The following is a 26,282-nucleotide window of genomic DNA, read 5'->3' as shown; positions in this document are numbered from 1 at the left end:
ACAGGTTTCCTACAAGAAGAAAAATAAAACAAGTACATCAACAAAATATTTCTACAAATATATATCTCCCCTCTTATTCATATTCAGACACATACACACAATTTCCTTATATTCTTTTACACACACACAAACACACACACACACACAGAATGTGTCACAATCAAAGAAAATTTCTTTATTGCTATTAGGAAGTTTGGAATACCATAGGTATACTAACAGATGGAAAACAAACCAGAACTTGGCCAAATAACTAATTACTCACCAATCATTAAAATAAATACTGTTTTAAAATTATATCTGAACAAAGTATATATATCAATTTTATATTTTGGATCTGGATACAATATCAATAATAAATACTGATATTTTTAAAGTTTTCAGAATGTTGCTAAATATGAAACTCACCTTTCATTATGGTTTACTTGCTTTTTAGATCCTTTCAAAAGTTCAAATATGTTATTCAAATCTGTAGAAGCATCTTCTGGAATCTGATTTTTATCTAATTGCCTGAAAATATTTTATTAGTAGATGATTAATATTTCTATCTATGTATATGCATCCATCCATCCATCCATCCATCCATCCATCCATCCATCCATCCATCCTAGGGACTTCTATGCCTTAATCAAATCCATCTTGTCAAATAATCAGGAGCAGATCTACATAAGTTCTTGCTCCCACAGGAAATGACAGGGGTTTGGGTCAGAAGATAGGCTTCCTCAGTAACGGTCCCATCATTGAAATATGGATATACAATAACTTTGATTATTAGCAAGGAAAGAAGATGGCCGTTGTATTCTTATTTTTTATTGTTGTACTATTAATGATTTATGCATATATGGAGTTTGCTTATGTTGAGATATTTTTGTACTTTGCTCAGTCATTAGACTGAAATAGTCAACTATACTTTAAGCAGGAGGATTTATTTTTTTAAATAAAACATTACAAATTCAGTTTAGGATAGATAAGAGGTTTAAAAAAAATAGGAGCAAAAAAATGCCACCTATGCTGCCTTGAGTTACTGAACTTAAAACAGGATGTAATTCTAACAGATCAATAAATTCCATTTGTGCATTTTCTTTTCATTATGATTTCCAAGATACCAGTCTATCTTTAGATATATAAATACCAAAGAATTACATGAGTAAAAGCTAGTACTTACCCTTTGATTGTTTGAATTTTATATATAATATTCAAACTAAGACAGCTTTCAAGCTTGTCTTCTATTTCTGCAATGTCCACTAGTTTGTTACGCACCTATAAACAGTTACAGTAACTATATCATCATTATAGAAAACAGGAAAATGATCAGTGTTAAGTCATGGGACGATGTGGGATAATTAAGAAGTAGTGGTAAATTTTCTACAAGTTGATTACAATAACAATGTGTTATAAGAGGCTTTTGGAATTTTAATCCTATTTTTTTATTATTATTGTTCTTCCTGTTAACTATTTTGTTATAAATATAGATGACAGGTTAACAACTTGCAAATAAATTTAGTTCTTCAGTAGTTTAAAATTCTTTCGGCCTGTTTCATAAGGGTGGGAAACTAATATTATAGTAACATAATCAGCATTCAATTGTGGGGATAATATGTGTATATGTATTAGTTTTTTTTAACGTGTTCTGACCAAGGCTTCCTGAGACAGTAACAACCACATGCTGTTCTCAAAAACTTTTTTTATTATTTCAACGGCTGTGAATTATATGCATTCACATCCTGTAATGAATCCCGAACAGTTTATGAATAGTCAAACAGAAGTCTGTCAGTCTTTCGGGATAAGGCTGATAATCACCCAACTTTGTCTCCCTTGAAATGCTACCAATGACTAAATTGCCAATTAGCTGTACAAGACCAAATGCAGCACAAAGTCAACATGAAGCTTCAGATTTTAAATCGACCAGAATGAACAAAGTTGCTTCCTGCAAAGGCTCATGTCCCTTTGCTCCTCCTTTATGTCTTATGGGAAGGGACAATCATCTCCAAGCCTTACTCCTGAGTCGCCCCTTTTGTCTTAACTGTTCTTGCCTTCTGGCAGCTGTGCGCAAGCGCGCACTGGGAACAGTCTCCACCTGTTCCGCTGCCTCACTGATGTCAGCTTCTGGAGGCTCCGGAGTCCGTACATAACTCTCAGATGGCCCTGGCCCCATCCCTGTGTCAAACATAAATCCCTCCTCCGAGCCTCCCCAGACTCCAGAACTGGCCCCTGTTCTTCCTCACTGTCCCGACTCTGCTGCCAGCTCCGCAGGCCACCTGCGGACCACAACACAACACCTTCTTCTTTTTAATGTCTTATTTGTTTTGTTTTCTAACAGTTTGCCTTTTTCTTCTTATATTTTTATTTCATTTTTTTGTTTCCTACTTCTCATGTTTTTATTATGTGTCATAAACTACCCATTAGAAGGATATAAAGCAAGATGCATTCATTACTCATTACTCATGAAACACCACCTTTCATACCTGCAACTTTTCTAGGATTCTGTTAGCATCAAGGGGAAAATTTAAGTTGTTTGTTACATTTTCAAAAATTACCATTATTGAAAATAAATCCTTATATCTACTTGGCGCATTTTCTTCAATGAATGTGGCTGCAGTGGATGAAAAGGTTATGGCTTCTTCCATTCTGGAAGCATCCAGGAAACACTCAAGCAATTCTCTGGGATGAAAAAATGTTTCCATTAAATATCATTTTCAAAAATACTGGTAGGTAAACAACTTTTATGTGATTTATTATTTTTTTTTTTACAAAAGCCCGTTGACAACTTGAAAGTTTTTTACTTTATAATCTTGAGATACTGAAAATGAAGATACTATTTTGAAATTATTGTAACAATAGTTTAGTTTCTGTACAAATAAAAATATTGCCAACTAATCATATGTCTTATTTGAAAGCTATTTAAAGCCCATTATTTTAGAAAAAGCATAGGTGAAATTCATGTATGATCTTCTGCCTTATTTACTGGATATAAAATCTTTAGCTTTTATTCCAGACTTTTTAATACAACATTCAAGTAAAATAGTCTTAACTACAAAGCCTAAAGAATGCAGTTGCTATGTTTGCTTTGTATATTTTACATCATGTATATTTTATGTGATGACTCATTTTGAAGATAAGAAAACAGAAAAAGCATTACTTAATTTATCAGAAGCACAATAGTAAAAAAGAAACAAATAAGAAAAAATGCAATCCTATCAAACATGTTTTAAAAATAATTTGAGTTATTTCACAGATAATGTTTTTAAAAACTGTTAATCTGTCCAGTGTAGCAGAATAAAATTAAACATGCTTTTCTTTCATTTCCTCTTACTGAGAAATCTGACTAATTAGTCTGCATTTTTGTTAGAACAAAAAGGATGACCTCTCTGTCCACATATTATATTTACCCAAACTTTAGGACAGGGGTCCCCCATAGCTGGCTGAAGAATTCAGGGAGTTGAAGTCCACAAGTCTTAAAGTTGCCAAGTTTGGAGACCTCTGCTTTAGGTCATAGAGTTTGAACTAAAAACCATGTCCCATGAGAAAAAAATTATCATAACAAAAAGGGAAGATCCTTAAATCTCTTACCAAATTAGTTTTAAATCAAGTGCCAGGGAAATTAGGAGATCCAGGCAGTTCAAATGATTGATTGCAAGCTTAAGCGCTCAACAAGAATCTGACCAACTGGCCATTAAGGGAAATGAGCAGGAGATAAGAGAGGAATTCAAGGTGGGCTGGACTTAAATCTCTTGTGGACATGCAGAGACTCATGACTTATGACATGCTTGACCCTCTCTGGGGCTCATCCTGGTCATCTCCAACACCTGTGATGGTGAACCTATGGCCCGCATGTTGGAAATAGCACACAGAGCCATTTCTGCTGGCACACAAGTCGTCACCTGGAACAGATCCACTGCACAAGTGCGCACGCCCCCTGCCAACTGATTTTCAGGTATCTGTCTTCAGGGCACACGTGCGGGGGTTTTCGCACACATGCGCAGAGGCATGTGGCATGGGGTGCTGGTCACGTGCACATGCACAGAGGTGTGCAGTGTGCATGGGGTGGTCATGTGAGCATTGCATTATGACATCACATGACGATGAAAACGTTAGCCATCACTGTCCTACAGTATCTTAGGTAGTGGTGGGATTCAAAACTTTTCACCACTGGTTCTGTGGGTGTGGCTTGGTGGGCGAGGCAGGGGAAGGATACTGTAAAATCTCCATTCCCTCCCCACTCCTGGGGGAAGGTTACTGCAAAATCTCCATCAAGATCTCACTAACCGGCTTTCCAGCTCCGTTCTCCTGTGTAGGGCAACAAAAGAAGACCCAGCCAATCAGCTAGGACTTGGGAGGCAGAGAATAGATGGGGGCAGGGCCAGTCAGAGGTGGCATTTTCTGGTTCTCCGAAGTACTCAAAATTTCCACTACCAGTTCTCCAGAACTGGTCAGAATGCCACCTCTGAACCTAGGTTATATTCAAACCAATAACTTAATGATTGGTATTAAAAAAAATCTGGAACTATAGCAGGCAGTTTTAACCCATCCTATTGCCAAATCAAACTAACTTGATTTCTGATTCAAAAACTTGACATTATACAGCATTTCATGTACAATAATAATAATCAATGTTAAGCTGTAACTTAACAACTCTTTGCTGAATGTTAACAATAGGACATAAAATCTACATTTAAACCAGCATCTCATTGACTAGAAATTCTTGGACAGCTTCTTTTCTTCCTATGGAGACATTGATAATCTAGGAAAAGCCAGCATTGGTGCAATGACAAAAAAAATATGTCATATTGATTTTACTGACACGGAATCATTCTTTTCCCAAATAGGAACTCAGCTTACATCATAAGTTTTGCTGTCCAATCTTTGTCTTCCTCATCTGGATGATTCAGTGCAGACACAATCTGAGAGAGACTTGGTATAAGAAAGTAGAGGGACCCGGGCTTTAAAAATGGTCTTATATTTTTCCAATAAATAACTGATGCATTATATATCAAAAAATAATATCTGGAATAAAAAATACATTATTCATTATTATGTAAGATTAGTTGGCTCCAAACGGAAATACACACAAAAAAATGGATCTAGGACATTTTCCTATCAAGATTTTCTACCATCAGGTTATTATATTGGGGTTTTTATTCATGGATAACCTGTAGCTAAATGTAAGGGGTAAATCAAGGATTATTCCGAGATATTTTGGATGAAAGTTGTGTTTTATCCTCTTTCCACAAAAATATATGTTTAACTCTTTCTTTGTTGTATGATTGCTTTGGTGGAAGGTGCATACTTTGGTTTTATTTGGGTTAGGGCACAGTTCACCAATGTTTCCAGCTTTGTGGACCAGTGTGGGGGGGGGAATGTTTGTGCAAACGATCAGCAAGCGTGCACATGCGCATGCAGCTCCATTTGCAAGAACATGCACTTGCCCGCTGCTCATGCACGCTCACCAACCATTTCCATGGTCCAGTTGCAAACCCTTCATGTCCCCAACTCCTGGGCCATGGCCCGGTACAAGGCTGTGGCTCTTTGGAACTGGGCCATGTAAGCAGTGGGTGAGCACACTAACGTGTGCCACTCCACTTGTCTGAGCGGCATGTGTGCGTGCTGGTGCACGAAGCTCCATTTATGTGAACAGCAGGTACGTGCATTTGCTGCTTGTGCAAATGGAGCTGCACGTGCAAGTGTGTTTGCCTGCTGCTTGTGCAGAACCATTCCCTCTCCCCTCCACAGCTGGCACACCACCACTAGTCTGCAAAGCCAGAAAGATTGAGGACTGCTGGGTTAGGACATAGCCCCCATTTCTCATAATATTGGCTTAGTGACCTCTTAATTTGGGTAGCTATTGCCGTATCATTGGCACAGCCAATTTTTCAAAGTTGGTTTTTGGTAAATCACTTGTATGCAAATTAAATACGAGTGGGGCTAGAACTGATTCCTGTGGCAAGCCACTCTTAATGGAAAAGGATTTACTAGTGGTGCCTCTTACAGCAACCGTGAAGTATCATTTTTTTTAGCATGTTCCCCAGAAGGCTTGTTACTTTTAGATATGAAATAGTTTTCTTCAGCTTGAGCATCAAACCATCAAGCACACCATGTCATAAACTCAGTGGTGGGATTCAAATAATTTACCAACTGCTTCTCTGCCCTAATGACTGGCTGGGTGAGCGTGGCCATGGTGGGCATGTCCAGGGGTTGTGACAGGCAGCACTTGGCCTCCTGCACCCCCTGGAAGCAAAAATGGGCCGTGGGGGGGACCCCCTCCTGGTGGCCCATTTTGGGCCTAGTGGGCCTCCCTGCAGCTTCCTGGGAGCAAAAAGGGGCCACAGGGGAGCTGTGCCGCACCCTCCTACAACCCGTTTTGGGCCTAGCAGGCCTCCCTGCATTTACCTGGGAGCCAAAATGAAGTGCGGGGGGACTACTGGAAGGGGCAGGGTGAGGCGGGGCCAGCTAGCAATGAAACAACAGGTTCGGCTGAAGTGGTGAGAACTGGTTGAATCTCACCACTACATAAGCTGCAGTCAAATCAATAAAAGCCATGGAACTTTTAGTCCTTTTTGGAAACCAACTTCAATTAATAAAGTGAGGGCCACAACTTGCTCGCAGGACTTTCTTTTGATATACAATGCCTTACATTGGGAGAAAACCTTGGAGTAATTGGACAAAAATTGAAAACTAGGAATAACTTGTTTAGAAATATAATGGGAACAGGCTGGGAAGCACAAGCAGAAACACTGCATATAGTGGCACAATCACTAGTACACTCTGTTGCTGAATACTGTGCACCTGTACAGGGAATAAATTGTCACACAACAAGATTAATGTACACCTAATTACCACAATGAGAATAGTATCTGGAATCGTTAAGTCCACACCACTCAATTGGTTCCATGTTCTTTTTAATATTGACCCTCCTGATCTCAGGCGACAACAACAGACAGTCCAAAAGGGGAGTAAGATAAACATGCCATTGACTCCTAAAGATCTTCCAATACATAAAGTATTAGGTTCTTTACCTCTCATCAGGCTTAAATTTTGGAAACCAATTTGGGATAACATAACAGTCTTATGATCTGATGAAAAATGGCAATGAAAGACGGGAGAATTTTAATAGCTACAACCAAACAGATCATGCAGATCCAACAAAACCATTTCCAGGAATTGAGTTGTTCCAAAAAATATGGAGCCCCTTGAATTGAATCAGGACAGGCCATGCCAGAACTAAGGCAAAGTTCTTTAGGTGGGGAATAGCCAAGAGCCCACGATGTGGTGCTCCGGAAAAAACTGTAACACATATAGGTCAAGAATGTTTCCTCAGGAAATGTCAAGGCAGCTGGGATGTCTCAACGCAGCTGCACCAGAAGCAGTTAGATGGTTAGCTTCCTTAGATATCAAATTATAACATATATCCCACTGCAATTCTATGGCCCCTTATTATGGTGAATTTATTATGGTTTTATCTTAATTTAATACTTTATCTCTTAGATTGTATTCTCCATATGTCTGTCTGTCTATCTATCTATCTATCTATCTATCTATCTATCTATCTATCGATCGATCGATAGATAGATAGACAGATAGATAGATATGTGGAGAATACAATCTAAGAGATAAAATATTAAATATTCATCTATCTATCTATCTATCTATCTATCTATCTATCTATCTATCTATCTATCTATCCACACACATACATACATACATACATACATACATACATACATTTTCTGAAGCTTTGTATATCAATGATTGCATGGCCTCTGTAGATGCCATGCTTTAAATAAATAAAACCTGAAGCCTAGCTAATGAATATAACTAACTAATATAAGCAGTAGCTTATCATGGGAATGTGATTAAAAATCAAGCATTCAGGTCTTCTAAACTATTCTCGTTATTGCTCCATGCCTTAGCATATAAAATAGATAACCACATTATGGCAAAGCACAGTTAAGTGACTACTCTTTCTGTTACTGATGTGCTATCATCATTAGGGAAGTAGTGAAACATCTGCAACAGAACAACCATGCTCAGAAGTTGCCAAGAAGCCAACAAAAGGACAATGCTTTTCATGCTATAAAGTAAGTCTTATTTATTTAGCCAAGCACAACAATTGTTTTCAGCACATTATTGAATGAAGTCAGGAAGATGATCTTCAAAAAGAAAGGAATGAAAAAGATCTTACCTTGAATCACTTAATGCAAAATCAATTGCTTTCAGCAAGTTTATATTGAATTTTTCAAATTGTTCCTAAAAAGAAATGTAAGTATTTGAAAAAAAATAAAACCTCTCATATATCACTCTTCTAGTACCAACAAACCCCAAACTATTCAGAATTCACAACTTCTACATACTTCAAATATACGTATAATTCCTTTTCTATTTATAATATGATGTATATGTATTATTTTTTTAATCACCATGCCTTCTGGTGGAACCCTTTTTTCCTTCAAGTTGTGAGTACGAAATCCTTCCAGTTGTTAATATATGTAACGTAATATATCTATCTGTTTTATTGCATATTTGTGTTATTATACCTAATAAAAAAGTTTCCGGATTAAATTCAATTTTCTGATTCGTGATTTCTTCTATCCATTGTCTAATTGTATTCCAATATTTTTCATTTTCTGGCATGTCCACCAGGTATGAAAATAAGTGCCTTTTTCTTTTCCACATTTTCAACAATTTGGGCCTGAATTAAACATTTTTGCCAATCTAGCGGGAGGAAGATGCCATCTGTAGAACATTTTGTATTGATTTTCCTTGTATGCTGTGGATGTAATTAGTTTGTAATTTGATCCCCACATTCTCTCCCAATTTTTCAGGTCTATATTACGGCCAACCACCATCGTCTCTTTGACTACCTCCTCTTCTATTTTAAAATCTAGTAGAAAGTTATATATTCTTGAAATCATTTTCTTTTCCATATCTTGTAGAATTTTCTCTAATTGATGCTTTTCCATGCAGAAACCAAATTGTTCTTTGTCCTTCTGATATCTCCCCTGGATTTGCATGTATGGCCACCAATCTATCTTTATATTTCGTTGCTGTAATTCTTGTCTCGTTTTTAATCTTCCTTGTGGGTCTAATAGGTCTTTGTAACTCCTCTTTTTTCCCAGATCCATTGCGTTTGGGTATATTTGTGCTTCCATAGTTGACAACCAGTTCGGTATTTTAGTATAATGATTCTTTTTAATCTTGTTCCATGTCCGAATTAATGAATCTTTAATCATGTGTCTCTGAAAATATGCATGCTGTTTACATTTCCCATCCCATATGCCACCCTCTCTGCAAGTCGTGACCCTCTATCAACAATGCTCTTCTATTTTCCAGGTTGATCCAATCTTTAATAGATTGTATAGAGATGGACAGGCTAACGATGAAAATAAAAGAGAAGATTCAATTTATTATAGGGCCTGGGATGCCTGGTATGAGTGGTTTAGAAATAAAAAGAAAATAAAATGGCAATTAGGAAAAGAATGAGGGCATATGTAAAGATGTAAATATACCATGAGATGTAAGGATAAAAGATATTGATTTATAGTAAGAGTAAGATGTAATGGTACAGGAATAAGTAAATATATATACTGAAAAATGTGAGGAAATGCAAAAGATGTCTTGATGTTGATAACAATGTATAAAGTTTTGTTTTATGTTTTTTAAAATTTGGAAAATTAATAAAAAAAATTTATATACATACATATATGTGTGTGTGTGTGTGTGTGTGTGTGTGTGTGTGTACACTATACATAAGCCTGATGATGGCAGATGAGATTCTGCCGAAACGTTGCTACAACTTTAAAAGCACAACTATAATGACGTGGGAAAATACCCGAACAAAGCTGAATGCCACACACACACACACACACACACACACACACACACACACACACACACACATATATATATATATATATATATATATATATATATATATATATATATATATATATGGATCTTTGGTTTATATTGTATCAGTTGGTAGGTAATAAACTATTTAATAAATTAAATGGGGACAATGTATAGATTACAGCAGAATGCCCATTACGTCTCAATACAACCTTTGGATGTCTCTTCGATTACTTTATATGTGTGTAAATAATAAATATGATTTTATACATGTGCAGAACCTGACAATTCTATATTAATAAATATTATTAATTATATTAACAATGCTATTATAACAAATGCTATTTAACACACTTAAACTAACACAATCCCATTCAGAGTAGGGATTTGTGAAGTATTTGAAAGGGACACTTTGCAAACTATGACAATCCAAGCACTAAAGCAAGTTTGTTCTCCCAGACTTTTGTGGCTCCTCCAAAGGCTGTCCACAGACATCTGTGTCTGTTGTCCATGCATGCACACACACTTTGCCTTATGGCCATGAGGTCAGCCCTAACACACTTTGAAAATGGTTCTTTTCAGTGGTGGTATTCGACCGGTTCTGGAGAGCCGGTAGCGGCGATGAGCAGTGGAGACCGAACCGGTTCTCTTCGCTGCTCTGTGGTTGGCCTGCCCACCCGGACTCCCATACTCACTTTTATGGCCAAAATTCAAAGCGCAGCTGCTTTGCACGGTGCAGAATAGCGCCGCGCAGCAGCTGCTGCAGCAACTACCAGCATGCAGGCTTGCAGGAAGCAAGTTAGAACACCTCTGCGCTTGTGCAAGGTGCGTTTGGCCGTGTGTGCACGCAAAGTGTGTACATGCATGCAAAGCACGGCCACCAAGCCATGCCCACCCAACCGGTGGCAACTTTATTTGAATACCACCACTGGTTCTTTTCAAATGCTTTGCATAGCCCAAGTTTTCAACAATCTAATAATGCAGAACCATGGGCATAATGATTTCAAAACAAACGTTGCTTCCAGACATTATCATATAAATGATGCAAGACATTTGTCAGGGATATAAAAAGCTGCAGAACAAAAAGCATAAATAAAATGCTTTCATAAATGTCCTTGATTTAATTTAAGAACCAAACTATTGTGTGTATCATAATCATTACACCCAGTGTTTCTCAACAGTAACCGCTTTAAGATGCGTGGACTTCAATTCCCAGAATTCTCCAGCCAGCATTACAATTGCCATTGCCTTTAATTTCCCTTTCAAAAGAAAAGCCTCTAGATCAGCGTTACACATTGGCCACACCCACGCCCAGTTTACCAAAGGGGAAAATAGTCATAATATGTCATGTGACATTGCAAGTTTGACACCCCTGCTTTAGATTAACAATATAAAAATCAGTCTTATACTCACCAAATTGTCAGTAGATACAGGAGTATATAACTGGCTCTGGCACAAATATGCTCTACCCAAGAATTGGTTAACAGGAGCTTTTCCTTTAAAGTACATTTGTAGACAGTCATGGCTTATTTCAGGAAGACCCATCTAAAAGTAAACGTATTTCATTTTTTAAAAAAGAAGATCTAGTCAATATTAATAAACGGCATGCTATCCCCAGGAAAATGAACGCGCTGTTACCTGATATGCTTGTTCTGCACATAAGACATATAAGTCAAAAGAGAAACTCTCCAAGGAATCAAGGGCAGATTTTCCATCATGTGCTGATTTGATCAACTTGTAAGTACTTTTCAAAGCATCAACATCTTTTAAAAAAAAAATTAGATGAAAAGTATTTTTTAACATTTAGTCATATTGATAATGAAAATAATTTTGAGGAAGGCTAATTAGAAGCTTGAGGAATGAGCCTGAGAGAGAGTTAATATCGTGCTTGAGCCCCAGAAGCAATATTATGTTTTTTTATAAAAAAAAAAAACACCAATGAGTTTTTCTTCATTAACCTTTATTTCAAAGATTTCTTCTAGTAGCCTTCTAGGCAAGCCAGAGGATATCCAAACGCCACACAAAACACAGTAACAAGAACATTTGCTCTTTAACTGTTGCCAAGCAACTTTGAAGAGATGCTTATTTGAAGCATCATCAAAGAAAAGCACTCTTTGAAGCGTTTGCATAGCCTTAATCCGTTTACTCAATTCAACTGATTTTCAAGATTTGTACCACACATTGAAGCATAAACTAAAACTATCATCTGGGCCTACAAACTATACTGAACTAAGATGTGGTTGGCAAGCAACTGGTTAAATTGTATCATGCAAACAGAGACATATAGCATTATGCTTCATTAGTCTTGCCTAATTAAAAAAGACTGCTATAGACATCGATCTAGCGCAAAGGAGAATTTGTATGACCTTTGCATAGATTGAAAATAATTACTGGAAACAAATCTAACCTTTTCTGTCAAGTAGAAATGCGATTAAATGAGTTTTCCAAGAATGTTGACAGTTGGAAACAATGCTTTGCATGCAACGAAACTAAAAAATAATTTGTATATTCATTATGTAAATAGATATTCAATTGTCTATGACAAGCGATCCGCATCTTAACTTGTCAAATATTATCCTTACCTTCCACCTCCCCATATATCATAAATTTATATGGTGCAAAACATTATGAACTTGGACAAAAGAGTTTATGTAATGAAAGTCTACCTCAACTAAGAATAAATAAGTACCCGAATCTTACTTCTCTGGATCTTACTTCTCTGTAAACATGCTTCTGATTATAGGAAAATACCCCCTTTTTTAATGTCTGGAAGAAAACTTTAACAGTCTACTACACAATAAATACTAAAAAAAATTACTTTGTTGTTTCTCAGCATCTGACAGTTGCTGCCTAATCAATATCTCCATGTCTTTTCAGCTATTTTTTTCAGACTTTGTTCAGAACCTGCTGGAAGAAAAACAACAACAATCCAGGATGAAAAGCAAAACAATACTTTAGGTTCTTTTACCAGCCATTTTGCAAGACTATTTGGGATTTTGATCTGCACTAACTGAGATCTGGCTGTATTTTCGAGTAATTATATATAGTTCCAATACAAGAGAATATATATGTGTAACTCAGGGTTGAACTGTGGAGTTGTTGGGGCTCTCTGAGCTTATTTTCTTTCTTGCAGATGTTTCATTACCCAATGAAGTAACATCCACAGTGAGTGTGGGGTTTTCTCTCTGCCTATATACAATCAGTGTTACACACTCACTTGTACTGAGGATGTTACTTAGTTGGATAATGAAACACCTGCAAGGAAAACAACTAAGCTCAGAGAGCACCAACAACTCCACAGTTCAACTCGTGAGTTATCTCCTTGGTAGTTCCTCAATCCTCAGTATTTGTTCCTTAATTAGCATAGTCTCTTCTGCTTAATTGTTTGCCTGATGTTAATCTCTACTTATTGGGTATTGACTTCTAGTGAGAAGGTGCTCTGGTCTTTTTGTTTTCTCCTTAGCTTTTTTTTTTATTATCTACTTTGAATGCTGTCTAAAATCTGGTTTAGGTCTGCCTATGGTTGGCTGCTAACGATGTTAGCAGGATGAGAAGTATGCCATCCAGTGGCAAATCTATTTATTTATTTATTTATTTATTTAGTCAAGTGATTATAAGATAACAGGTATAAGTATATAGTTATGAATACATGCAATGGATACATGTAAGAAAAGAAACAACAGAACAGGGACGGTAGGCACGTTGTTGCGCTTATGCATGCCCCCTACAGACCTCTTAGGAAAGGGGTGAAGTCAATAATAGACTGTCTAAAATTAAAGTTTTACTATCTATCTATCTATCTATCTATCTATCTATCTATCTATCTATCTATCTAGATATCTATCTATCTAGATATCTATCTAGATATGTATGTATATATATGTGTGTGTGTGTGTGTGTATTATATTAATTATATTATATTAATTATATTATATTATATTATTATATTATATTTTTATGATTTATATTTATATGATGATTTATCTATAACAACATTTTGCAAAGTACGACTCATACCATCAAGCATTCAGGTTTGTTGCTTGGAGCTTATTTGAGCAGTTAGATCTGCGTGCGTGCGTGTGTGCACGTGCACCCATCCCTACAGACGCACAGAGGTTACCTGCTGGGATTACTCATCAGCTCTGCTGCCGCTCTCCTCGGCGTCTTCTTCAGTCCTACCAGCCCCCGACGGCCAGTTCAGCACCGTCTGCACTCGTTCCTGTGCCGGTACTATAAGCGGACCTGCCCCGACTTCGCTTCCGAGGCGCTCCGGGACGGGCTCTCCGCTACGCCGGGCGCAACTTCCAGCGCCGCGCGCCGCCGCGTCTCTCGGTCTCTTAGCAACGCGTCGCTTCCTAAGTGATTCATTCAGCCTGCTCGCTTCCCTACGGGATCCTTGAGAAGTCAGAATTCCTTCCCAAGCGAACGTTTCCCCCCCCCCTCCGCCCTTCCCCCGCCCCGATAGACGTAAATAACTGCAGAGATTTAGAGACTCTGCTTGTCGCTTTAAACCAGGGGCCTCCAGCCTTGGCCACTTTAAGCCTGGAGGACTTCAACTCCCAGAATTCCCCAGCCAGCTTTGCTTTAAGCTGTTACTTAAAATACTCGGGAAAGCTGAGAGAAAATAGAATTGAGACAAAAAAGTTAGAAGCAATTTTTTAGGGGTGGGTTAACTTATTCCTAAGAATGTTAGTAGCAGTCCGATCTAGTCGGGACCCTGTGAAAATGACTTAAGAAAGCTCTAAGCTAGTATTTCTTCGCTTCAACAACTTTTAAGTTGTGTGAACTTCAAAGCCCAGAATTCCCTAGCCAGCCTGCTTTTGTGGTTCATAAGCATTGCTTTACTGCAGGCAAGGATGGCGAACGATGGCCCCTTTAGGGTTTGTGGACTTCAACTCCCAGAATTCCATGGCTGGTTTGGGAATTCTGGGAGTTGAAGTCTACAAGTCATTAAGAAGCCAAAGTTCCCCACCACCAAGAATCTATTCAATGTCAATATTCTGTGTGAGAGGATAAGAGACAGATAAAGATGGTTGCCAATAATTGTGAAATCGTTCTTACACCGTTATTGCAGTCTGGGATTTTGCTAAGGGAAAGAGAATGGCATACAAGAATCTTACACAATGCAGACGGACGGTATAGTCCAATGTCAATATAGGGTATAGTTTCCTACTAAAAAATCTCTCTTACAATCTTTTGAAGCAGATTTATTGATTAAAAGACTCTATTGAGCTCTTCTTCATGGGCAGAGGCACTGGTGCACTGGAGTATTCCTATCATGGAATGCAGATTATCTTTATGAAAGGTTTATAAGCAGTGGTGGTATTCAGCAGGTTCTGACCAGTTCTGGAGAATCAGTAGTGGAAATTTTGAGTAGTTTGGAGAACCGGCAAATATCATCTCTGACTGGAGCTTTTACAGTAGCCTTCCCCTACCAAGCCCACCAAGCCACACCCACCAAGCCACACCCACAGAACCTGTAGTAAAAAAATTTGAATCCCACCACTGGTTATAAGGGTCGGGATAGCCCTCTTATCAGGTCCACAAAACAGGCAATCTGCCTTTTGATTTAAATGAGGCTTGTGTTCTATATGCATATTTATAATCCAACAAATATTACAAAAAATAAAATATGCCTAATGTTTTACTCCTCAGAGAACGAAAACCAGAATAGCTTGACTCTTGGCCATATGGCCATAATCAAGATTGGATTTTGATTTTCAGTTGCTTGGTTTCTGGAACTTTTTTTTCTTGGAGAATTGGAGAATGAGAGGAATAAGTCGTCTAAAAGATGAAATCATGACTTTATAAAGAAGCAGATTTTCTTTATGCAAGGGCTATTTACATAAGAATTTATTCCATTAAAAATGAGAATGATAATTTGATACGTTCATGGTTAATAACCTTTTATACACTAGTGACTTTCAGTAATACTACTCAGTTATCACTGAAATGGTATACCTGCCCTCATTATTATTATTTTGGCACAGTAGTTTGAGGACCAGGAAAGAAGCCAAAGTTCATTAGTTGGGAAATGAGCATTGCAATAGCTAAATCCTACATCAAAGATTATCCATTTGAATAACTTTAGTAATAGAGAGAGAAAAGAAAGAGAGACTTTAATCTTAAATTTTGTCTGTTATCATTCAATCTTAGAGCTATTGTTTGATATGTCTTTTTTATGTGGCAGTAGTATGCAGGTTTCTTTTACTACAAAAAGCAAACCTTAAAGTGAAGCATAGTTTACTACCAAGCATCCTTTACAGTAAATACAGTATTATCAGATTTCAAGAGCTGTTAACAGTTGATGATGATAGCTTTGTATGGATGAGAGAATCATGCAGATGTTAATCTGCATTGACATGCATCCTTGCCTTCCATCCTTTCTTTATGATAAAATTATTGGAGATGAAGGCACTGCCACCAGCAACTATGGCTTTGGGCTATGGTTCCTTGTAATTGCATCAAACATCAGGTTCTTATCTATCAGTGGAGTCAACTGGTTGTGAATGGTTATCCTTTAAGATGAAAAGCCTTAATATAGCTGATCTCTTTTCAGTATACTTACCCAAGCATGTTTTAGAGAAGGAAAATATTTCACAGATGAACCGTACCAAATGAAAACTCTATCAGAGATAACTGGGATATTGCCAAACACTACTGCCAGTGTTTAATTCCATCATTCAAAGACAATGCAAACAGAAATGTGTATGTGTGCAGTGTTGCAGAAGCAACCACCCTCTTCTAAAGTTTAAAAATGTGACCCCTCCATTAGAAACAAAAGTCCCCCAAGAATGAGAAGAAATCCTTTGTAAGAACAAAAAAAAAATTCTGCTACCTCTCCTGAATCGCTCATTGATGGCTTCCCTCCGTGCTATTCCTAGCCACACCCAAACTTTTGCAAGCCCTAAAATGTTATAACTAAGAGAGTCTGGGAAGCAAGCGGGGGTTGACTGGAGACTTCTGTAAGAAGGAAAGGGGCAATATTTGAGGGGAAGGTGGAAGGAAAGAGACTCACCCCAGGGCAATCACCACCTAATCCCTGAACCAAGTCCTGCTTTTTGCTAGAAGAAAGGGCACCTACTCAAGTAGAATACAGAGTCCTCCCAGATGTGAGCAGTTTGAAAATCATTGGCAAGTGCAGGAGACTGTAAGAAAGTGTTGCTGTGAAGTGTGGGAGACTCTGTAGGGGAGTCTGTTCGGGGGCAGAGGTGGGGGCTGGGGTGGGATGGGTGGTGGGGAGTGGCAGAGGCCAGACATATCCCATTTTCACACACACCACTGTCACCCTCAAACGGCCCAAACACTGGTGTCACCCCTGAATGGCCTGAATTCTGAACGGTGTGGAACTCCAGTGTCAGCAGTGACAGCAAATGGAGGGAAAATGGGAAGATCCCAGACATCACCGCCATTCTGCATTCTGTCCACCTGCTCACTTGCCTGCCTGGCTCTCCCTCTGGCTTCCTGCAGCAAGTTGTCCCTATGGCGAATTGGCCATGCTGAGTTGTCCTACAATGGTGGTGGCTGTGAGTCGACAGAGGCAACTTGGCAGTGGCAAGCTGGCCATGGCGAGTTGTCCTACTTCCTGGGTGTCAACTCATAAAATATTTCTATGGTCTTTTTAGAGTTGCCAACAGAAAGAGAGGGGGGAGCAGTGCAACAACTTGCAAAACCGAAACTGCATTCCATAAATGTTTTCAAAGATAGCAACTAAGTGACTGAAGTTTTTGCTATGCAAAATTCTAACTGGAGAGCATGATTGATGACTCTTGGCTATGGATGTGTCCCATTGGAGAATATGAATTACGATATACTCAGGGGGTGGGGAGAAAACCAAGGTCAAGGGTGACAATGAATTATGTGTCTCAGAGTCAGCTACACCCAGGCAGTGCTGGCACGTTAACTCCTAATGAATCCTTTGAAGTTTTGGAAGTTTGGCTCGAGACTCATGATTTAAATGGGGTGACTGCTGGAATCCTGACAGCCAGCCAACTCTGAGACACATAATTCATTGTCACCAGTACCGAGCGAATTGTTTTCTAGCCTGGTGCCTTAACCATTAGACCAAGCTGCCTCTCCACTTATGTCAACCCTTCAGTTAGGTTTAGTGTGAGTTAAATCATATGCAAGCAAATTAATTCATTTCTAGGTTGACCAGTCAACTGGTCCACCAACCCATTTACAAAAGAAAAGGTAGCCAGAGAAGCGGGGATTTCGGTCTTCTTCACAGCCAAAAGAAAATTGAGGAGCAGGAGTACAGAGCAAATGGAATAGGAACCAGGAGAACCTTTTTGAACCAGAAGTTTGTGAAACAAAAAAACATCATTTCAGGTTGTTTGCTTCCCCCACTTTCACCAAGGCACTGCACATTGCCTATAGGCAGGACATAGGCAGTGTAAGGGAGAAAACACACTTTCAGAATGGAGTCCTTAAAGGTGTCCTCAGCAGCAAGGAGATGGTCAAATAACAGTTGGTGGTATGCAAGCATATCAGCTGGAAATGATTAGTAAAAGATTCAGAGGTTGATTTGGCAGCTTTTCGTCTGTCATAAGAAATTGCTTTCAGGCACACTTCTTGAAATCTAGAGAGCTGCTTCTCTGACTCAGTAGATAGCTTTAGCCACCACCAAGCAGCAGAAGTTGCAGAAAACAATGTCCGTATTACCAACTTTGCAGCAGTAAAAGCTTATATATAAATAATGAAGTAGAACTCTTACGATATACAGAAGCTCTGTAGCTCAGGCTTTATCGTTTCAGTTTGAGGAGACTAGCTGTGCTGGTCTTGCTCCATCAGAAGATGGAGGTTGATAAGCATTAGAATAAGCATCTTCCTAAAATACTTTAGCCATTTTCTTCTCTTTGATGTTAGACAACAAACAGAGAAAACTCTCTTGCTATGCTATCATTTAATGTTTGTCTGGATTTTGGCAGCCTATGCATGGTAGTTATTATATTTTGACTCCTGGACTGTCTTTGATATTGCTTTCTATGAACATGATATTTCTACTCAGTTGAACTGTTCCATTTGCCACGAGGCAGCTTCTTCTCTATTTCACTTGTGCTGCATATAGTTCAATTAGGGACAGCCCTGTTGAATAAATAAGCAAGTGGTTTAATTGCTGCTGAATTGATTGTTTACATGGCTGTAATTTACTGCAGGGAAAATACAGTATATTGATTTTTTTGTGAATAACTATAAGTTTGGAAAGAAATATTAAGTGTAATTTATGTTGATTCTGACTGCTTTGGTATTGTATGCTTAGATGTTTTTAGAGGGAAAAAAGAGCATGTAATGTTCTGTACGTAAACTCATTCAGGTAAGTGTTTGTGGTACAAAAATGTTAAATCAATAATATCACTTGAAACAAATTACCCTGCTTTTAGGTAGCCCGCTATGCAGTAACCCAGGAGACAGAGAACATTCGTGGTCTGCTTATTTAAGAAAGATGTTCCTAATTCACTCCAAGGGCTAAATAATATTCTCTTTTAATTTCAGTGGGCTTTTCCAAAGTATTCTCTACCCACCAGTAGAAAAAAGACAGTGACTAATTTGAATGTGACAACTCACCAAGGCCAATTTGCTGCAGAACATCTCACCGTGGGACAATTTAATAATTCAATTTAATTATTTCAAATAATTTTTTAAAATTTTTTTGTCATTCACATTTCATTCTGTACCTCCTTTTGCCTCCTTTCTTTAATGATACTATTCCACCATTTCTTTGATATTAGCATAAACTCTTGTCCTGCAGTGAGTTATCCTGTGGCGAGTTGGTGGTGAATTGTCATAGATCTATGGCCAGCCGCTTAGACATTGCTGGCAACTCACCAAGAAGAAAAGCTACCAGTTGGGTACTTCAACTTCAATCAAGGCAGGCAACTCAAGTTGTCCTTCTGATAGTTCTTGGTGGAATGAAATCACAGGCATCCACAGCTTCCACAATGATTGAAAAAATGTACTTACACAGTGATCATAGGGCTAATTCCAAACTTACACTCATGACGTCTTCCAATATTTGTCAATTCCAACAATGGGCTAATGTTGAAATTAACCCAGCATATTGTGTGAGAGTGGTCAGTAAATACAGCAATGCATGATGTTGCTGGAGATCAATCACCTATATTGAAGTGATCTTTGAACAGACCTTTGAGGCTTGATATCTACTGTCTGGGAAGAAAAAAAAATCTCAAGAAGAAGCCCAAAAGAATAAAAACAACTTTGTATAGCAAATGAATTAGTAGCAATGCCTTTATTTCAGCCAAAGATTTTCTATATTTTATCAAATAAAAATCTAATTCAATTGTATTGAACAGGGAGAGGCTAATAAGAGATCCCTGTGTTTGTTTTATAGATAGCAGACATTCTAAACAGCTTTGTTTATACAAAACAATTGTGTTCATTCACTCAGAATGACAGCTGAGTTTTAGCAGAAGCTGTGGAAATACACACTTGAAAGAATGTACCAGCACCAGTAAGTAATAGCTTAAAAATAAGAGCCAAAAAGAGTTTGTGAATGTAGCAGATTCTTCCTGCTTCACCCCATTTTTATCCCTCCCATCTACAACCAGGTAGATAGGCTATGTTGTGGTTAACCGGCAGCAGGTGCAGATGGCTGAGGAAAGCGAGGACTCCGATGAGGGGCCAGACTGCTGCCTTCAGAGATTGTGGGGGCTGGCAGCAGCGATGAGGAGGTTACAGAGGAGCCTGTGCCAAGTACGCGTGCATGCAGGATTGCTCGGAGGAAAGAGCAGCTACAACAGCATGGGTGACTCGGGAATAAGGCTGCAATGTAATGGCCCTCCTTCAAGAAGATAAAAGCCAGCTGTGAAACGAACAGACTTTGCAGAAGGCAAAGACGTTTTGAAACTCCAGCCGCATGGATGTTCCAGTATCCTGAGTTTGTATTTGAAGATTCTTGTATTGCAAATTATTTCTTGTCTGTTATTTTTTGGCAAGTCTTACACAGTTTGGCAAGGCATGTGCTTATCACAGCTAATTATTTTGCAAAAGCATTACAAGGTTTCTGTTCCTTTTGGATTGTGTTTGATTTGTTGGAAAAGGGTGTGGGTCAGAACAGGCTACTACAACATTTTCAAACTTGGCAACTTTAAGATGTGTGGATTTCAACTCTCAGAATCCCCCAGCCATCTTAAAATTGTTAAGTTTGAAAAACACTGGGCTAGAGGAAGACAGCAAAGTGTCTTCTGTTTTCTGCTAATAAAACAGAAAACACAATTTAAGCCTGGAAAGAGGGCATTGCAGTGCTATGGTGTTCTTCTTTGTCTATACATTTTTATTTCCTTCTTAGACCATTCCAATTGTAATTTTACATTTATATCTATCTTTCCCTTAAAATGCCCTGAATAGCAAATTATATCTCTCAGAAACAAAAATCAAATCAATATAACATTGTAAGCAATTATACAAGAAAACGCTATAGATATTACTTCAAATCAAATTCTTCAAATATTGTCTTGTTAAAGCATAATTATACAAAACTTGATTAAAACAGAGAAGAAAATTGAATTAACTTCATTCTTACAATGTCTGTTTAAACAATGAATGTAAGCAATAGTTGCATACTTTAGGTAAACAGTAAAGATTATTTGTAAGGGCAGGCAGTTTGCTGCAGTGGGAGCAGATTGGGTACAATGATTTGTAAATATTTCTGCATCCAAAAATTAACATTCAAATTAAATTACACAAGAACAACTTTTCAGAAGAAACACTAAACTGAGGCACCCACAATCTTCAGGGAAGATTGGAAAATGGCTGGAAAGTAGAATATGGCTGATTAGCTTGCCAAGAACTTGTCAGTCGAATAAAAACAGTAAAACTTCAGAAATTGCTCTCATCAATTAATTCTACTCAGAGACTAGAATTGGGAGTTAGTCCCACACATTTTGTGCCTTTCTATGTGGGAGAAAAATTAGCTATTTAGTCATACTCTGGGGATATGAATTACCCAAGAAAATATTATTTTATGCTTCAAGAAGCTATATGCACAATGTTTTAGAAATATATTTAATCCTTTACAGATTTCTCTTTTTGTTCCATTTCTTGATTGATCAGATAGGAAGCAGAAGAGAGGCTACAGCATGAATTTTAGTCAATAGGTAACTTGAGCAAGAGAAATTACAATTAGTGGCATGGAGGATAAATAGGATAATCAGAAATTGATATAATGGGAAGGATTTAATGTCTTCAGATATATTGAGAGTTGGATGAAATGTTTGTCATTCAGCAGAAACCAGAAAGTACATTTCTTTGGTCTATTTAGAGTGTTGCCCTCTCAAAAATGATTCTAAGTTGTCTATAATTAAAATAATAAAATTCTGAACAAAATTTAAAGGCAATCCAGAAATAAAAAGATCCTACAGATAGTCCTCAACTTATGACCACAATTGAACCCAAAATTCATGTTGTTAAGTAAGAAATTTATTAATTTTTTCCCATTTTACGACTTTCCTGGCTACATTTAAGTGAATCACTGCAGTTGTTAAATTAGTAATATGGTTTTTAAGTGAATCTGATTTCCCAACTGACTTTACTTATCAGAAGGCCAGAAAATGGGATCATATGACCCCAGGACACTGCAACTGTCATAAATGTGAGTCAGTTGTCAAAGATCTGAATGTAAATCACGTGACCATGGAGATACTACAACAGTTGTAAGTGTGAAATGGTCATAAAGTCACTTTTTCTGTGCCATTGTAACTTTGAATGATCACTACATGAACTGTTATAACCAGGGGTGGGATTCTACTGGTTTGATCCGGTTCAGGCAAACTGATAGCTCAGAAGATCAGCTGTGAGGAAACTGGTTCGCTCCAATGATCAGCTGTTGGGCCCACCCACTCGCCCCGGCTCTAGTCTGTGATTTATTTCCGGGTTTTCCAGCTTAGCTGCTTCGCGCGGCACAGCAGATTGCCACACATCAGCTGTTTTATACACAGGGCTTTCAGCAGAAGGTGAGTTGCAAATGCTGCACGCGCATGAAGCACACACTCACTGAACCCGTTGTTACACCGGTTGAATTCCACCCCTGGTTATAACCTGTACTGGCCAGGATCAGAAAGCCTCCTGATTCAATGCCTGGGAGGAAAACAGCATTTTTGAAAACAGCATTTAAACATGTTTTTAAAATGTTTTAAAATTCTACCCCGAATCTTGTCCTAACATCTGTTTTAGCATTTGGGTTGAAAAATATTTTTGGCTTCCTGGCCCGCACTCATCCCTGACCTTGGGATCAGGAACTTTCTTCTTTTGTTTCTCTCATTTTATTTTTAAGGCTTTAAATATTGTGGATGTAAATCACAGCCATTTTACTATTGTTTAGGACAGAGGTGTCAAACTCATGTAATCATGGCGGTGTCACGTGATGTATTGTGACATTTTTCTCCTTTGCTAAACTGGGCATGGGCATGGGCATGGCCGGCGCGTGATGTATCCAGCCTGCCAGCCGGGAGTTTGACAGCCCTGGTTTAGGAGTATATAATATAGCATGAGTATTGTTTCAACTTCATTCAAGATGTTCCACTTTTAACACGACTTTCGTCTTTGTTAAACTTAATAATAAGCACTACAGTATTGGGTTATAAGTATGACAAATACCAATAGCCTGAAAGCTATTTAAGACAAAATGTTGGTTTATATTAGTGAGGTAAATAGATTATATATTCTGTATGCGATGATTTATTTCCTGATGACTCACAGCTGAACATCTGAATAGTCACAGCAGAAAAATACTAAGTTTGAAGTGCTGAGTACACTCTAACTACAGTGACTAGATTTGTGTGTATTATTTGTACATGTTATGCATCCTCAGATAATTAATATATAGACAAAATATGGTTTCAGGAAGTAGACCACCTTATTCACTTCTCCATGGGTAAGAACCATCCCTTTTTTCCTCCTATTGAATAACTCTGTTTATACAGATATAAAATAGAATGATGAGCATTTGACCATAATTTTCATTTTTCATACAGCTGCAGTAATGTAACCTATTTTATCTTTTATTTGAGAAATACGTATACCCTAATATAATTACTCCTGGACATTCCCTATTGAAATGTTAATAATACAGTGAGATAAATCATCTCCTATATCTCTTTGTTGCTGGTCCAGATTGTTATTTAATTACAGAGTGTGGGCATGATTGAATTATTTTATTTGAATTTATTCTCCAGCCCTTCTCCAGTGAACTTTTAACAATTAACATAACATTCAAATTATTTATTAAGCTTATGCAGTGTGTATTGATTATAAATTTGCTGCAAAATAAGAGTTGGTTGGAATTAGGTGGTATCCCAATTGAATAAAAGAAAATATTCAATATAGATATTTTATTTGATAGAAAAGTAGACTGCATGACTACAGAACTTTTTCAATGTTACATTGTAATTTGTATTACATTCTTTATTTATAATGAAGTTTGGGTTAGGGAGCTATTATAAATATGACTTAACTCAGGGGTGTCAAACTCAAGGCCCCCAGGCTGCATCCGGCTACTAGGGTGCTTAGATCTGGCCCATGGGACTAATCTGGAAACAACAAAGGACCGGCCCACGGTGCCTCTGCCAGCAAAAACTCAGCACTCGGGCTTGCAGGGACATTGCCAAGACATAAACTCACAGCATGGGAGGCTGACAGCAATGAAGGAAACGTCCAATAATCAGCTGGGGAAGGGTGTGGCAGTCAGAGGCCGCGATAATGTTCCAAAACTACCATGACGAGTTGGCATTCCAACGATCAGCTGGAGGGTAGAGTACACGGCTGGAGAAGCAGGCTGGCAGCAGAAGGATGGTGTAGGCACGACAGAAGCTTCTAGGCCTTTCGAGATATCAGGAAGCCGCGTGGGTGAGGCAGGCGCAAGTGTGTGGGAGAGTTAAATTGGCGGGAAAGCAGCAATGGTTAATGCTGCCTTTGTTTTGGTTGTTATGTGCCAAGTTTCCAGGCCTTCCCAGATTAAATGCTTGTAACTCATTGTTTGCTTGCTGTTTCTTGGTGCTGGAAGTTTGGAACAGTGACTGTATCCTTTCTCCCCTCTTATGGATGCAACTGGTAATGGAATCTGCAGACTCGGAAGGAAGAAAGCAGACTCTAGTAGATTTCTGGCCTGAAACTGGTGAGCCAATGAGTAGCAAGTTACTTGACACAGCTCCCATGACTAAAGAGTTTGACTTAACATAGGTAGATACTGAGTATTTTGGAGAGACAGACCCAGAACTTGCCCAACAGAGGAAGGGAGCATTCTTGATGTATAAGTCCTCTCTTGTGGGAAACTTGTGGGAGCTCCTTTCAGAGATGGTGCTCAGCAGGTTCTGACCAGTTTTGGAAAAACGGTAACAGAAATTTTGAGTAGTTTGGAGAACCGGCAAATACCACCTCTGACTGGAGGTTTTACAGTATCCTTCCCCTGCCATGGCCACAGAACTGGTAGTAAAAGAATTTGAATCCCACCACTAGCTCCTTTCAAGTACCCAGCAGGAGCTGCAGCGAAGGATGGAAGCTCACCCTGTCCCATGGCAGCATTCTGGTCTCGAATGTGAGCTTGTTGCTTGTCAACCCAGTGTCCCAACCATGTGAGTCACTGTGTTCCTATGGCTTTCAGTTAAGAATATGTTTTGAAAATTTTACTCTTCCATTGGGGAGAAATTATTTTATGGCAAGGGATATTTTTTAATTGGATCCATCAGAAGAAACGGATGCACCATCCATGTTCATGAGTCTATAAAACTTCTTCAACTCTGGGGCATATGAAAGAGGTCTATTATTTACAAAATTTAAAAAAATTATTCAGTAGCGCTTATATAAGAATATTTGTTTTATTGCATCTATAACCAATCATTGGTAATTATAATCAATCAATGGCTGCTGTGTTCCAAAAGAATGACAGGTATTGAATTACCGCTATATTATGAATATTTTATATACATAAAAAGACCTACACAAATCATATGCCTTGTGCTTTTTCAGCTCCCTCAAGTTTTCCTTGACAAAGTTTAGTCAATAAATAATTTAAATGCAGCTAAAAATAGAGCGTGGCACATCAACATCACCTGCCACTCAAAAATCAGACAAGTATCTCTTGATTGAATAAAGGGGGAAACATATTGATGCAATCAAATGTGCAACTGTGGTATTTCTTATGTAGGAGTTGAAGAAAATCAAGATGATTAAATAGATGTCTAATTCTTCCCTGGATCGATCTCTCTCTTTCTCTACTTGCACATATGGGAAGTGGATGGGAGAAAATCCATGGTAGCGTCTAATTTTTCTCTGTCTCTGTTTCAATTGTTATTGGGTAGATAGCACTGTTTCTTATATATATGTAAGTTTGCTAGAGAATGAAAATGAATGAATAGAACTTAAAACTTCAAAGAAAATATAATTAAATAGAAATGCCCATTTATATTGCTGAATATGGTTATAACAGA

At 38.1% G+C, this 26,282-nt stretch overlaps 1 protein-coding gene across 1 annotated transcript in view; it reads right to left on the bottom strand.

Moving 5' to 3' along the window:
- Positions 1-14,130, bottom strand: part of CFAP46 (cilia and flagella associated protein 46) — a 101,514-nt gene extending 87,384 nt beyond the window's left edge. Inside the window, exons 1-9 of the mRNA XM_087932479.1 lie at positions 13,961-14,130; positions 12,659-12,747; positions 11,479-11,603; positions 11,254-11,385; positions 8,177-8,241; positions 4,837-5,001; positions 2,535-2,658; positions 1,163-1,257; positions 406-507 (exon numbers count right to left, since the gene is read on the bottom strand). Of these exons, the coding sequence (XP_087788605.1) occupies positions 406-507; positions 1,163-1,257; positions 2,535-2,658; positions 4,837-5,001; positions 8,177-8,241; positions 11,254-11,385; positions 11,479-11,603; positions 12,659-12,707 (857 nt within the window). The 5' untranslated portion in view covers positions 12,708-12,747; positions 13,961-14,130. The remainder of the gene's footprint in view (positions 1-405; positions 508-1,162; positions 1,258-2,534; positions 2,659-4,836; positions 5,002-8,176; positions 8,242-11,253; positions 11,386-11,478; positions 11,604-12,658; positions 12,748-13,960) is intronic.
- Positions 14,131-26,282: the final 12,152 nt, after the last annotated feature.

This window comes from Pseudonaja textilis, chromosome 4 (genome assembly GCF_049901715.1).
Source record: "Pseudonaja textilis isolate UNSWEBS1 chromosome 4, rPseTex1.2, whole genome shotgun sequence".
Classification (NCBI taxonomy): domain Eukaryota; kingdom Metazoa; phylum Chordata; class Lepidosauria; order Squamata; family Elapidae; genus Pseudonaja; species Pseudonaja textilis.
Note: the sequence above shows the minus strand (reverse complement) of the source record. Positions and strands in the feature narration are given on the sequence as shown.